The sequence below is a fragment of the Metarhizium robertsii genome (assembly GCF_000187425.2).
Source record: "Metarhizium robertsii ARSEF 23 chromosome Unknown MAA_Scf_2, whole genome shotgun sequence".
In the NCBI taxonomy this organism is placed as follows: Eukaryota; Fungi; Ascomycota; class Sordariomycetes; order Hypocreales; family Clavicipitaceae; genus Metarhizium; species Metarhizium robertsii.
Window position 1 is genome coordinate 4,108,409 of NW_011942160.1, and position 12,983 is coordinate 4,121,391.

The 12,983-nt window shown below is 50.6% G+C and overlaps 5 protein-coding genes across 5 annotated transcripts; 2 read left to right on the top strand and 3 right to left on the bottom strand.

Moving 5' to 3' along the window:
* Positions 1-1,197: 1,197 nt before the first annotated feature.
* On the bottom strand, positions 1,198-2,567 carry MAA_05250 (Major facilitator superfamily domain protein; the record flags this gene model as incomplete). The annotated part of the gene is made up of 2 exons (XM_007823248.1): positions 1,198-1,961; positions 2,012-2,567. 2 exons carry the CDS (start codon positions 2,565-2,567, stop codon positions 1,198-1,200), a joined length of 1,320 nt encoding a protein of 439 aa, XP_007821439.1.
* Positions 2,568-2,768: 201 nt separating this feature from the next.
* MAA_05249 (rcorf11-like protein) lies at positions 2,769-5,309 on the bottom strand (the record flags this gene model as incomplete). Its single annotated transcript, XM_007823247.1, has 3 exons — positions 2,769-4,972; positions 5,023-5,123; positions 5,176-5,309. 3 exons carry the CDS (start codon positions 5,307-5,309, stop codon positions 2,769-2,771), a joined length of 2,439 nt encoding a protein of 812 aa, XP_007821438.1.
* A 1,845-nt stretch (positions 5,310-7,154) lies between these two features.
* On the top strand, positions 7,155-8,886 carry MAA_05248 (Cytochrome P450 CYP5104B3; the record flags this gene model as incomplete). The annotated part of the gene is made up of 6 exons (XM_007823246.1): positions 7,155-7,461; positions 7,513-7,767; positions 7,817-8,448; positions 8,498-8,615; positions 8,673-8,723; positions 8,852-8,886. 6 exons carry the CDS (start codon positions 7,155-7,157, stop codon positions 8,884-8,886), a joined length of 1,398 nt encoding a protein of 465 aa, XP_007821437.1.
* A 719-nt stretch (positions 8,887-9,605) lies between these two features.
* On the top strand, positions 9,606-10,436 carry MAA_10844 (uncharacterized protein; the record flags this gene model as incomplete). The annotated part of the gene is made up of 1 exon (XM_011412763.1): positions 9,606-10,436. One exon carries the CDS (start codon positions 9,606-9,608, stop codon positions 10,434-10,436), a length of 831 nt encoding a protein of 276 aa, XP_011411065.1.
* A 1,556-nt stretch (positions 10,437-11,992) lies between these two features.
* MAA_05247 (UMTA methyltransferase family protein) lies at positions 11,993-12,865 on the bottom strand (the record flags this gene model as incomplete). The annotated part of the gene is made up of 4 exons (XM_007823245.2): positions 11,993-12,287; positions 12,351-12,474; positions 12,533-12,783; positions 12,834-12,865. The coding sequence occupies 4 exons, from the start codon at positions 12,863-12,865 to the stop codon at positions 11,993-11,995; spliced, it is 702 nt and encodes a 233-aa protein (XP_007821436.2).
* Between the last annotated feature and the right edge of the window lie 118 nt (positions 12,866-12,983).

A 12,983-nucleotide genomic window follows, 5' to 3' on the forward strand; every position in this document is an offset into this window, starting at 1 on the left:
GGTGTGGTTTTTTAGTCATCAATGGATACAACGAGACATGCAGTGTAGTATATCTGCATACTTACTTTTTTGTTTGAGACTACTACTACATTACATAATGCAGCCAGTCAAACTGCGCACGTCATGGCAATCTGGCTCACTTGGTAAGACGGAGATGAAAGTTCAAACTCAGCCCGACAGTGGTGCTCTCTTGCCTCTCTGCTTTGCCTACATGTCGAAAACCGTATATATAGGCCTATCACGTCAATCCCGGCCGTATCACGTCGGTCTATCGAGCCTGAGCCTCGTCAGTCACTCACACAAGCACCGTCTCATTGTTTTGCTTCTCTGAACTGTCGAGTTGGCGTGTTTTAATACGACGCAATTCATCTCTCATAAAGCAGAGATTGCTGATTGGATCCTCCTGCCGTGTTACTCCTTGTCAGCATGGGCATCATGAGTACCAGACGTAATCGGCCCGAAAAGCTTCCGCCGCAGCCTAGAATCGGGGATACAAGTCTTGAAGCGACCAACAGCTGTCTCTACGTAGCTTTGAAAGGGGAATGCGATACAAGTATAACAGGGGCCAGGAATACCTCAACCGGAAAGAGGGGCAGTTTCGAGTTACGTCTTTTCTTTGAAGCTTAGAAATCAAAAACCAAGGCCCGAGCTTACTCGTGCTACTCGACTCTGCAGAGCCAATCATATGTACATCCTTCGCAGTTGTGTACATGCTGCTTGATTACACAAGACCATTCTGCGCCCCCGGCGCTGTTGGTAGGTGCTGAATTCATTTAATGATTCCAAATGGTAGTACACTCCGGGTTACACTACAGTCCAGCACAGCCTTGAACAAGTCAGCACTTCCAACACGTGTAGGGCAAGTCCGGCAGGGGTGGTTCTATACTCTTGATATACGGACACTGTTACAGTCCAAGCGAGTATATTGACAACTGGCTAGGCGATTACTACGAGTATCTAAACGCTAAACAAGAAAGAGAAAACAGGACAATATGTGTATCCACTAAGTAGCAGACGCAGCGGCGCCGACCGTTTTTCGTCAAGTTTTACTTTTAATTAAATCTATGCTTATAGGGTGCTACCGTAAAAGACTCGGGCTCGATGCAAGCAGCCTGATTAACCGCGAAAAGATCGCTACGGAAATGCCAAAACATAAGGCAGTATGACAGCCGAGTGGTAAACATTCCGTCCCCTGGTTCAGGCTTTCACAAAGAGCTTGAAGCCCACTTTCATAGTACGCACAGTCGTGAGAATGGCGGTGGAAGCAAAGAACATGACTCCACACCAAACGATCAGACCGGTCCAGTTCCTATTATTGCTGTCCCCGAGAATAGCACCCGCTACAGGGCTGCCGATGAGTGCGCCGAGCCCAATGATGGCAAAACTCATTCCCAATCGTGTTGCCCAGACACTCTTATCGGGCGATAGGCTCGTCACTATCGGGATAGGAAGAGAGACGTAAGGGGCCGAGACGAAACCGTAGACGACGGTGAAGGCAACGACGCCACCTGTGGTCTTGATGCCCAAGAGAGCAAAAGCCAAGGCCCCAGAAATGACTCCGAATATAATCTGCACATTCATGAGTCCATAGCGCCCGGCCATCCAGTTGGGGATGAGACGGCCGAAAAAGGATCCGGCGTTGAGGATGGCGAGGAGGTACTTGGCAAGACTCTGGTCGGTACCGGCCACTTCGGTGGCGTAGAGGGAAATATAGTAATAGAAGACATAGAGTCCCAGGAAATTGACAAAGAAGCTCAGACAAGCAACGAGGTAGAGCTTGTCCTTGAACTGTCTGAGCTCAATGACTTTTCTCTTTGGTGGATTCTGTCCAACTCGTACTCGCATCACGGCAGCAGCGAAGAGCATGGTACCGAGGACCATGAAGCCCATGATGCGTACCGTCCATGGAAATCCAATCTGTTCTGTAAGGCGTTGAAGCATTATGGGGTATATGACAGCACCTGAAGAAGACTTAGGTGCGTGTTCCTTTCCCAGAGGACCATCAACTTACCAATACTCGATCCGCTCACCGCGATTCCAATGGCGAGAGGAGTGCGAGTAGAAAACCACTGCGACACGACTGACGAAGCCGGCAGGAAGATGAGGCCAAAGCCAATGCCAGTCGCAATGGTCTGGGCCAAAAAGAACTGGTAGTAGGAATGGCACAAGCTGACCATCATTAAGCCAAAGACGGTGACTACGGTCCCAGTGCCGAGCAAGAGGTGGAGGTGTCCCGTATCCAGAAGCGGACCGGTGAAGATGCAGACGAGGTAGCACACGAGGAACTGGGCCGAGCCAATCCATGCGATTGTCGAAGCAGACTCATTCCTGAGAAGATGCGTCTCGTAGATGCTTTGAAACTGGCCATACGCGTTGAGCAAGCCAAGGACGTTGAACATGATGGTCCAGGCGCCAGCAACCTGTAGCCAGGCCATAAAACCCCCGTTTGGCGGTGTAGGGGGCTGTGAATCATGTTGCTGCTTCTCTGGAGGCGAGGCCTGTAGCGCGTTGCTATCTTGACGGAGCGTCAAAGGTTCGGAATCGTGCTGTTGTTCCTTGAAATCCATTTTGGAGGACTTTGCTGGGGAGGAGAGGAGAGGAGAGTTGAGGTTGGGCAAAATGACAAAGGAACATTGAAGCTCAGATCAATTCATAGGTAAGCTGCGCCTACCCAGGTAGGTAAGCGGCACCTTCCGTATGCACTCCAGGACAAGGAACATGATTGATTGAATGATGTCAAGTCAGCAGCATGGCGCATATTACCAATCTCACCCCTGGTGTGGCGACAGCTGTCCTTGCCGTCGGGTACTTTCAACATGTAATGTCAAGTAGACCATGTCCTCTTTGAGCTTCTGGTTGGTCCCTGCATCCGTCTCCAATAGATACAAAGTATCATCCACGACGGTGGCACTTGAGCTGATATTTTGGGCTTGAGCAGCATCATTCTTCTCGTCACCACTGAGCGATCCAGGGCTGTTGCCGCCCCAGCCCGTCAATTCCCTAGCATCGGTCATGGCGTAGGAGAATTGCATCTTGTCGTCCTTGTTGGCGGCATTGCTGTATTCATGTACGTCGGATATACAGAGTGCGACGTGGTGGTAGAGTTGGCCGGTTCGCATGCTCTCGTATACTTTGGCAATCATTCCGCCCATGGTCACACCTCTGTTGGAGTCACCGTCCGGCTCGCCCCAAGTAAAGTCGCCTCCCTCCTCCCTTGGGGTAGAGATGGATTTGTTACTCATGAATGGCACCCCAAGTTGGTGGCGGACAAACTTGTACATGCGACTGGATGCACTACCAATGTAGGGAGTGGCTTCTGGGTTGGCATAGTATGCCTCTCGATTCATCTTGAAATGATCAAGGGCGACGGCACAGCATTTCTCTGTCCATGTCTGCAGAGCCCGCACCGCTTCTGTCGTGGTCCTGATGTGTTTGAGGACGAGTGGCTGCAGGGATTCGAACGTCATGGCAAACCGTCTCGGCGAGTCAAAGTGCGTGTATGTGTCGAGCGCCTTTTGAAAGGCTGCCCAGATGGCGGGCAAGAAGACGTCGGCAGTCTCAGGCGTCAGCAGGTACCCCGACAAGGCCTCGCTGGTCATATCCTTGAAGATCGGGGCCATGGTCTCCAAGTACTTGCAGGACATTGCGCGAAGATCCAAGGCCTGACAGCAGGCCACGAGGTGGGCGGCGGATAGCTGTGAAAGCGTCTGGATGGCCTCCAAGGTATATCGGCCGGAGATGAGGGCTAGAGAGTTGATAGATTGGTTGCCCATTTCTGCCGTCTGAACATGGCTGCCCACCGGATTGGCCAAAAACCCAAGTTCGGCCTGAAGAGCAGCGATCATGATATCGGTACCTTTCCATATAAAGGATTCACTCGGTTCCTCGGCGACGAGATTTGGTGCAAGTCCACGATTGGTGGCAGGGTTGATGAGTTCTGTGCACTGGGAGAAGAGCATGCGACCGATGGTCTGAAGTGACTGGCGCGTCTTCTCCATGGCACTGGTGACGGCACGAGCCTGAAAATTCCCTCCGTGCAGCATCTTGCCGTCCCGGGCCGGGTCAATAAGAGGATTGTCCGTTACTGAGTTCATCTCAATGCCGATTTGCTGGTGAGCCAAGTGCAAATCTTCCAAGACGGGCCCAATCCATTGTGATGCCGTTCGAACCGAGTACCGGTCCTGGCGTAGCTCTCCCTCCTCCGTGTCGCTGTGCTGGACAAGCGACGAATTTGAGAGAAAAGCGTGGATATTCCGGGCCGTTTCAACCTGGCCGGGATGGGACCGCACCTCTCCAAAGAAGGAGTCAAAACTCTCATCAGTGCCGAGCAGGGCCTCGACACTCATGGCAGTCAAAATCTGTGAAAGAGTGGCTTGTCCCATGGCGTCGTGCAGCGCCAGCGATGCGACGGCGCAAGAGACGGCAGTGCCGTTGACGAGCGCAAGACCTTCCTTGGCGCCCAGAGAGACAGGTTTGATGTCCTTCTCGGCAAGTGCCACGTCGGCCCTCTTGAGGCAGCGCTCTCCCTTGGTGTTGCGTGTCCAAACATTCAAGCCGGGCTTTCCCTCGACCACACCGGCAATGTAGGACAGAGGGCTAAGATCCCCAGATGCTGATATGCTTCCCTTGACGGGCACTAGTGGCGTGATGCCCTCTTCAAGCATCTGGTGCAAAGTGCGAATGGTCGTCTCTTTTATGCCTGAGAAACCAGAAGCGAGAGAATTGAGCCTGATCAACATGGCGGCTCGGACCCAAGATTCCGGCATCGATGTTGAGGCCAGTGGGTTATCAAGAGGGAGTGCTGATTGGCAGATGATGTCGTTCAAATCTGCGTCATGCCGCGACTCGGGAGCCGTGACTGCTCGCTCTTCTGTGATGACGCCGTATTGAAGCATGCGTAACAGGTTTGACTGAAGTTGCTCAACTTGATTTGTCCGTGTGTTGGCGCTGCCACCAAAACCAGTGTTGACACCTGAGATAATGTAAGCTTCAAAGTCCGAGTCTGAGAAAGAAGCGTCTCACCATATACAACCTCTCCTTTGTCAATACTCGCTTGGACCATTTCGGCGCCCTTGACGACAGCCTCAATGCTGCCATCAGACAAATGTGACGATGTTCCATATCTGGGCTTGAGTCAATATATTGGCGTCAATACTCGGAGCAAGACTGCCGTACCTGGCAATTGCGATTACCGTGGCCAAGTCAAGGCTCTTTCCGTCAATTCCTTCATTGGCGGAATGCCCTTTGAGCTTTGCAGCAATAGCGTCCCAATGGGACAGGTATATATCGTTTATCGCTCCCAACGACATTTTCTTAGGGTTAGGGTTAAAGAATGAACAAGAAGTGGTTAGCTAAAAAAGAGAAGAATGGCTGCAAGATAATTGACGAGTTAAAAGGGAACTCTTCCTTGAAAAAAGCACAAAGGTGTCGGAATGACAGACAAAATAAGAGATTTAACGTGTAATATTATTATCCATAGGAGAGAGATAATCTAGAACCGCAGGCTCAACAACGTATAAGGCTGTACATGTTGCGTCGAATCATTATTACTACCAGACCTGTATTGCGTGACATAAGCCGACCTGGGGAAAAGAGCCTCAAAAGACGGCTTTAACCGTTTAGTCGAAAAATCAGCCACCCTAATCGATAGCGTAATAGTCCGACCGGTCGGACCATGGTCTCGAGAAATCCTCAGACCAGACCATTCCGATCACTGTCGCCAGCAGCCGGAGTTTGAAAATCTTGTCCATCAGGCAGAATCAGATGGTCAATCATTCCAGAGAGTGGACCGCCTAGAATCCTAGTGTGATGTATTTTGGTATGGCGTATTTCTTTCCGACGGAGTAAAATGAAGCCGAAGCATATCGCAGTTGTATAAAAGCCCAAATCCTCGAACACGAGATGGTCGTCAGAACAATAGCCACCAGCCCCGGGCGGCAACGTCCACATTTTCAGCCTCCAGGCACACGTCGGCAAAGCTTTGCCGCAAAGTGCTGTTCCATTCTTACCCGTGCCGCTTCCAAGATCCTCGGTGGGAGCTTGTATAACGCGTGCTGAGTCTGCAGGTGGGATCCTGTACGACAAACGCCACGCAGCCAGCAACGCTTAAGGGGAAACAGGCACTCATCCTGGCCCTCCCTAGCCAAGGCTTTCCTACAGCGAGGTACTTACTCGGATGATACCAATCTTGGAGTTGGCCGGAATACTTGGCCTCGAAAAACCACCGAAATTCAAGGCTACTGCCGTGATTACGGGATATTTGAATTTGGTCCGATGTGCACATGGATTGTCGGCCTCTTTCCAGAGTATTTTTACAACGCACAATCAACAAGTTGACCAATATGAGTTGTAAAAGGTGTTGGCCTTTAATACAGCGTACCTGAAGCCCCTCAACGGCATCTACAAGTCCAGAATATTGGGAAACATGGCCTGAGACGACAAGGTAGGCGTCCATGCACGTCTAGTCTGGCAGCTAAGATGCTCTATGGCGGGGCGCTGATGACGGGGAAAGGGCCCAGGACGAGAAGATCAGCGTTTGGTCTGCAGGTAGGCTCAGGAGATTGTCATGTGTGGTTATACCGAGGGGCGTACGGCTAGCATCTGTGCGTGTCACGTCGGCGTCTGCTTCCTCCCTACTCCATGCCGTCCTTCTGCGTAGGATTAAACAGGCAGAATGCGCCAAGTGTTACGCAGGTGGGAGCCCAACAAACGAGGCCAACATGATGTTGCACAAGGAGATGACGAGGGCGGCTTTATTTCGTTGATAGAGCTCCTTTGGCCCCTCTAGTTCCTCGGGAGCAAAGGACCTGTAACATTCTACGAGATTTTCATTGAATTGAGTCTTTTGCTCCAAGCCCTTGATCACAAGCCCTTGTCACAATAGGGATCGACATACTTGAAGTCTCGTCGACCAATAGTACCGGTTTCACGACCTCTTCAAACTACAGCCGCAACACGCCACCAACTACATGCATGCTGAAAGTGGCTTCGGCGGCAGCCTTGAGCTTACACATCCGTGTGCAGCCCCCAATCTATGACATATGTGGTTCCCAGGGACATTATTTATTACTACTCGGATATACTACCTGCATTATTCCCTTTGTCAACACTTCTCATCAACGGTGTTGCCTGTATCGATTCAAGCATTATTAGTCATGGCCATGGGTGAGAAGCTGGTCTCTACCGTGCTCCGTGCCGACAGGCAAGATGTTCTTCGATATGCCCCGTTTATAGGGATCGCCCTTTTGTCAATTCTAGTTATTAATTATTTTCGAAATCCTCTGAAGAGTGTCCCTGGTCCATTTTGGGCCAAATTTTCGAACCTATGGCTCGTCTATCATACTCGCCAGGGGAGAATGCACCGTAAGATGATTGAGCTGCACGGCAAGTATGGACCGCTGGTTCGACTCGGACCGCACGAAATCAGCACTGCCGACATAGATTCTCTCAGAGCCATTTATGGTTCGTAACTCGATTCTACTTGCAGAGTTCATGACACTAACAACCCCAAAGGGCCAGGCAACGATTTCCGTAAAAGTGACTGGTACATGCCATGGCAAGGCAACCGCAAGTGGGACTTATTTGCGGAACGTAATGAGAGCATTCATCGAGCACAACGGCGATTAGTTAGCCACATCTATTCGCTATCCAATATGAAGAAATTGGAGCCTTATGTCGATAGCGCCATCTTATTCTTGCTCAAAAAACTGGCTTCCATGCAAGGCCAAGAGATTGATGTGGGCAGATGGACTAGGCTGTTTGCCTACGGTCAGTAAATCCGCTGGCAGTGTGAGACAAACAAGTCTAATTTCTACAGATGTCATTGGTGAAGTCACGTTTTCTAAGCGTTTCGGCTTTATGGACAAGGGCATAGACGATGGCGCCTTCACCATGATCGACAACATCCTGCAGTGCGCGAATTGGGTAGGACATATCCCCTGGTTCTACTACCTCAGCATATGGCTTGCTCCTATCATCGGCAATCACCTCGCCATTACCCAACGCCAGGGCAAGCTTCTGCACATGTCCCAACAGAATATCAGGGAGCGCAAGGAACGAGGAACCGACCGCAACGACATGCTTGAACAGCTCTTTGAAGTTCAGCGGGAAAAGCCAGACAAATTGGACGACATTTGTGTTGCGTCGATGGCTGCCAGCAACATCTTTGCTGGGAGTGACTCAACATCCGTGTCTATCTCAGCCTTCCTCTACCACACCCTTCGAAACCCCGAGGTTAAGAAGAAGCTGATGGACGAGATCGATGAACATGCAGCAAAGAACAACATTCCACATGGCGCCGTCTTTGATCTGGAAATTATTAACAACATGCCTTTCTTGCAAGCGTGCATGTACGAGGCTCTTCGCTGCCATCCAGCTGTGGGAGTCTCCCTCGGCCGAGTCGTGCCCCCATCTGGACTGCAAATTGGTCAACAATTCATCCCTGGAGGAGTACGTCTAGCTTCTCTTGATGAGCATTATGGATACTAATACTGTGCAGTCTGGCATTAGCGCAAATGCCTGGGTTATCCATCAAAACAAGGACATCTTTGGCCAAGACGCACACATATTCCGTCCAGAGAGGTGGATGGAAGAGCCCGAGCGCGTTGCCACCATGAGTACGCAATTTTGATCTGTACGCTATCCCCCAGTAGTATTTTCTGACGTCAAGACAGGGCGCAACTTCCTTAGTTTTGGTGCTGGATCTCGATACTGTATTGGACGAAGTAAGTACTCCAGCCTTGGCATGCCACTGAATTTGGCTGACAACTGTTGAAGACGTGGGCTGGCTTGAGATGTCCAAGGCAAGTGGAAGCTACCTTTTCCTCTCTGGGGCAAAACTAACAACATGTAGCTTATGCCAACATTGTTTCACGATTACGAAGTTGAGTTCTGCGATCCTAGCAAAGACACGAGAGAAGTCGCGTGGTAATTCGAATATACAGAACCTACCGCTATTAAGTGCAAATGTGGCTAACTTGTTAAAGGGTTTTTATTAAAATAGAGGACCTCTTCGTGTACGTGAGACCGAGACCAGATAGTCTGCCAAACTAGGCTATCTGCGCCTATCACTAGGGTTTAGGCGGGCATTTCGAAGGTGATTACTACTTGACAGATGTGTACCCACCAAGTAAGGGATTTCGCGGTCATCGGGTTGTAAGAAGCAAAAGCAAGGGCACCAAGCTTACAGCAAGGCAGATTGCTGAGTTTCTATGGGAATTACTATACATGGCCATGGCCCATTTGCTATAAAGTGGCAACGTGCGTATATAAAAAATCAAGCCTGCGCCTTTCCTCGTCGCTGGCTGCATGGTTGGGATTAATGCAACCACCCCCCTTGATGTCACAAATACTCCCCACCCGAGGTACGGTATCTGTCAGACCCTGGGCGTTCGGGCCGCCGACGGCCAACCAACGGGACGGTGGGGTCAAGTGGGCCGTGCCAAATCTGCCAATCCGGGGAGGGGCGTGGCACGAATAGGAACACGCTTCTCAACCTTGACTCTTGAGTGTGTCGGCTCGCCCGTGCTATTCCGGCAGTCGAAAGGGCCGTGGAGCTTTATGTGACTGTGCTCGCCGTGGGCATCGTCCTCACGGGGCTCGGTAAAATGGCCACTGGCATCACAATCTTGCGCATCATTAGCAATACGTCACGGTGGCAGCCTTGGGCCGTGTGCATCGCCATGTTCCTCACCGTCTCGACGTGCATCTCCGACTTTGGCGTAAGCGTCTTTTGGTGCGGCAATCCCATCAACACATGGACGATTGCGGGTTGGGCTACCGCGAACTGCGTATTGCTAGGCGGCGCAACTGGTTCCTCGTCATTACCCTGGGGCTCACAATCATCACAGGCGTTGCAACTTGCGGGAACCTTGAAGACATTCTACGCGGCCACCATGAACTACAACGACCTCACCTGGGCCATTTTCTCCACCCTGGTCTGGTTCGGCATTCAATCTGTGCTGATATTCGTCTGTGGCACCGCGCCCTCGCTGCACCCGCTATACGAGCGCTACATCAAGACGCGCCGCCTTCGTCATGGCTCGCAGGACTCGCCCGCCAGGGTTCGGTCAGCCACCAACGTCAAGTCAGCTGGCCATGATGGTTCCAAGACCTCTTCTGCCAAGGTCTCCAAGGTGCCATGTGCAGGAGATAGTTTCGGAGCTTGTCAATACACCATGAATGACAACGAGGCGCAGCATCAGGAGCCCAACCCGCGTCGCCAAGGTCGCGTCGGATGTCGTCACCAGCATCGTGTACGACACGTCGAGTGGCAAGGGCCCGACCTTGGCCAGTGTCAGCACGGACGCGCTATTTGGTGTCGGGCAAGGTCTCGCTGCCGGATTCAAGGCCGTGGCCCGGAGGGGGACTTCCGAGGTAGACCGGCTCCTCGAGGACGCATCCAAGCTGCAACGGGCAAGGGGGACGGCGCGTCGTAGTGCCCGAGTTTCCACGGTAGCACGCATGGAGATAGCGGTATCCGTTTTGGAGAATTCGGCGAAAAGAAGACGGCTGAGCGAGGCGGAGAAGGGTATGTTAGGCCGATACAAGGAGCGGATTGCGACTATCAATCAACGACCTCGTTGGAAATGGGAAGGAGTGCCTCGCAAACATGTTGATCTGCCCTAGAAGGGTGCTGAAGCCTCGTGCAGGAAATACTATCAAGTCCACGACCTGGTAACGATGCACAGGATGCATCCGAAGGAGGCTGCTAAAGCGATTGGCGACTCCCACTTCGAACTTTTATATGGGCATGAGTATAATAGTATCAGGCTGGACGGTGCTAATCGACTTGTTTTTGCAATCAATGACACGGGTCGCAGTGTTCAGGTCATCTCGATAGGCACTTATAACCGACTTAGAATTCAACATTAAAGCTACTTGAGACGGCAATTAGGTCCGGAAGCAAACATGTAGCAGACGTATTTTTCTGTTAATGCCACTGCCTAAAACATTTCAGGAAACAGAATGAAACCAGGAATGCCCGCTTAGACGTGAAGACTGGGAACATTGTGCAAGTGCCTCTTTTTCGTCGACTGTGACAAGGGCTAGGCTTGGAGCAATGACTCAATTCATCTAATAACAGTCTTTGGTATCAAAGGTCCTTCGTTTTTCTCAAGCCCTTGTTAACTAAAGGGGTCTTTAGATACAAGAAGTCGGCGAGGGACTTTGCCCTAGGTCTCGTGACTGTAGCCCTCGTGCAACCGGCCATTTCCGTGTGATATCGACAGATCCGGAACCTCATGTCAGGAGTAAACACAAGTGCTCTATTCTTGTTCGCAATAGCAATATAAACAGTACATTTATTAAAAAGCAATCCTTTGTAGCAACCGTTTTCAATCGAAAAAGAAACGAGCTACTATTGAATTATAACCCTAAGAAACCAAGACTATATCCGCAGGCAGCCACACGGAACCCTTGGACGGGAAGTTAACCACCATATGACTGCCAAATGCAGCTATCGTACCAATTAGATTGAGAAGATGCGAGCCAATAGAGTGACAAACCTAGTGGTATTGCCCCAATCAGTTATTTGCTAGACTAATCGACGGGGAAGGGCTTGGTCTTGGAGGGGATTACCGGAATACCGTGTCCAAGGCAAGAAGGATTGTGTAGCAGGTTTCACACCGAGATCACACTTGGGCATACCGAACGAAACTCGACCACGATTACTGCCAGCACACGACCGCATGTCTGGCGAACCCAAGAGATCCAACAAACATTGGTATCCTATCGCAAAGATGTTAAGCAAGTGTCGGAGTTGCCGGCAATCATTCATGAAGTCTCGCAGCTCATGAATATTAGGGGTTAAATAATAAGGCATTTAAGAATAACTTTAAGAGGCATCAGTTTACATTTTATTTGAATCTAAAGTAGCATATCTTAACTCCCCATCTTTTAGTATTTATAATTCGCTTAATTAACTCCTAAGTAAGTAACAAACCCCTTCTGCTCATCTTATTCAATACCGCAACACCTCACGGGATAATCTTCATCACGACTCAAGCGCAGTTCCAGCGGTCTTGTGAGCAAGGAGGCTCAAGGGAGTCCAATAATACGCCGCTCCATCTTTAACTGCCTCCACCACCCTAAGCAAGATGTCTTTGGTCTCCTTTTCAGGCGGCAAAGACTGGCACTGAGTCTTGTAAGCGGCGTCAAGTATCTCAACCCAACCGGCCAGTCCAGTCTTTATTATCAGAGGTACAAGTGACGGTGGAATCCGGCCCGTTTTAAAATCCACAACTTCTAGTCCGTGACTCTCGAGGGTATTGGGCAGCGCCTCGATCCATCTATGCCAAGCGAGTTAATATCGTGTCTGGTTGTAAAGAGCATTCCCAACAATTTAAGCTTACCCAAAATCAAATTTGAGCGACTTCAATACCAACTTTGCAGCTTGCAAAAATTTCTTAGCTTCATCGCCGCTTGTAAGAATTCTCCCGAGATTGGCTTCTTCCCATTGAATCCAGCCCCCCGGTTCTGCAGCCCCTATATCAGCATTGCTGTTGGAGCAAAATGAGCGATTAGAGAAACTTACTCAGTAGCGCTTTCGCATGGTTAATCAGTTTTTCTACATTGTTCCCGCGCACAATGCAGACCCAGAAACGTAAATGCACTACATCGTACTTTCCAACGAGCTCCGGGGGCACTTGGTCAAACGAGTCCATAATGGACAGCTTGACATTACTTGGCAGGTTTGATTCGTGGGGGAACTGGCCGTCGGATATGTCAAAGCCGTCGAGAACAACAGTCGAGGGAAGCTGAGACGCCAGATCCAACAGCCATATTCTGTGGTAATTAGTAACGAGGCGGCTTCTGTTTGAGTTTGGGACACAAACCCGGTTCCGGTGCCAATTTCAGCAATCTTCATACTGGGGACCACGGGTATCTGGGGATGCAGCGTGTATCCAGTATACATCCTGGCCAGGAGATGCTGGCAATCCAACCTGATGCGGCGTTAACAAGACGACGTACTAATGCAACGGAGC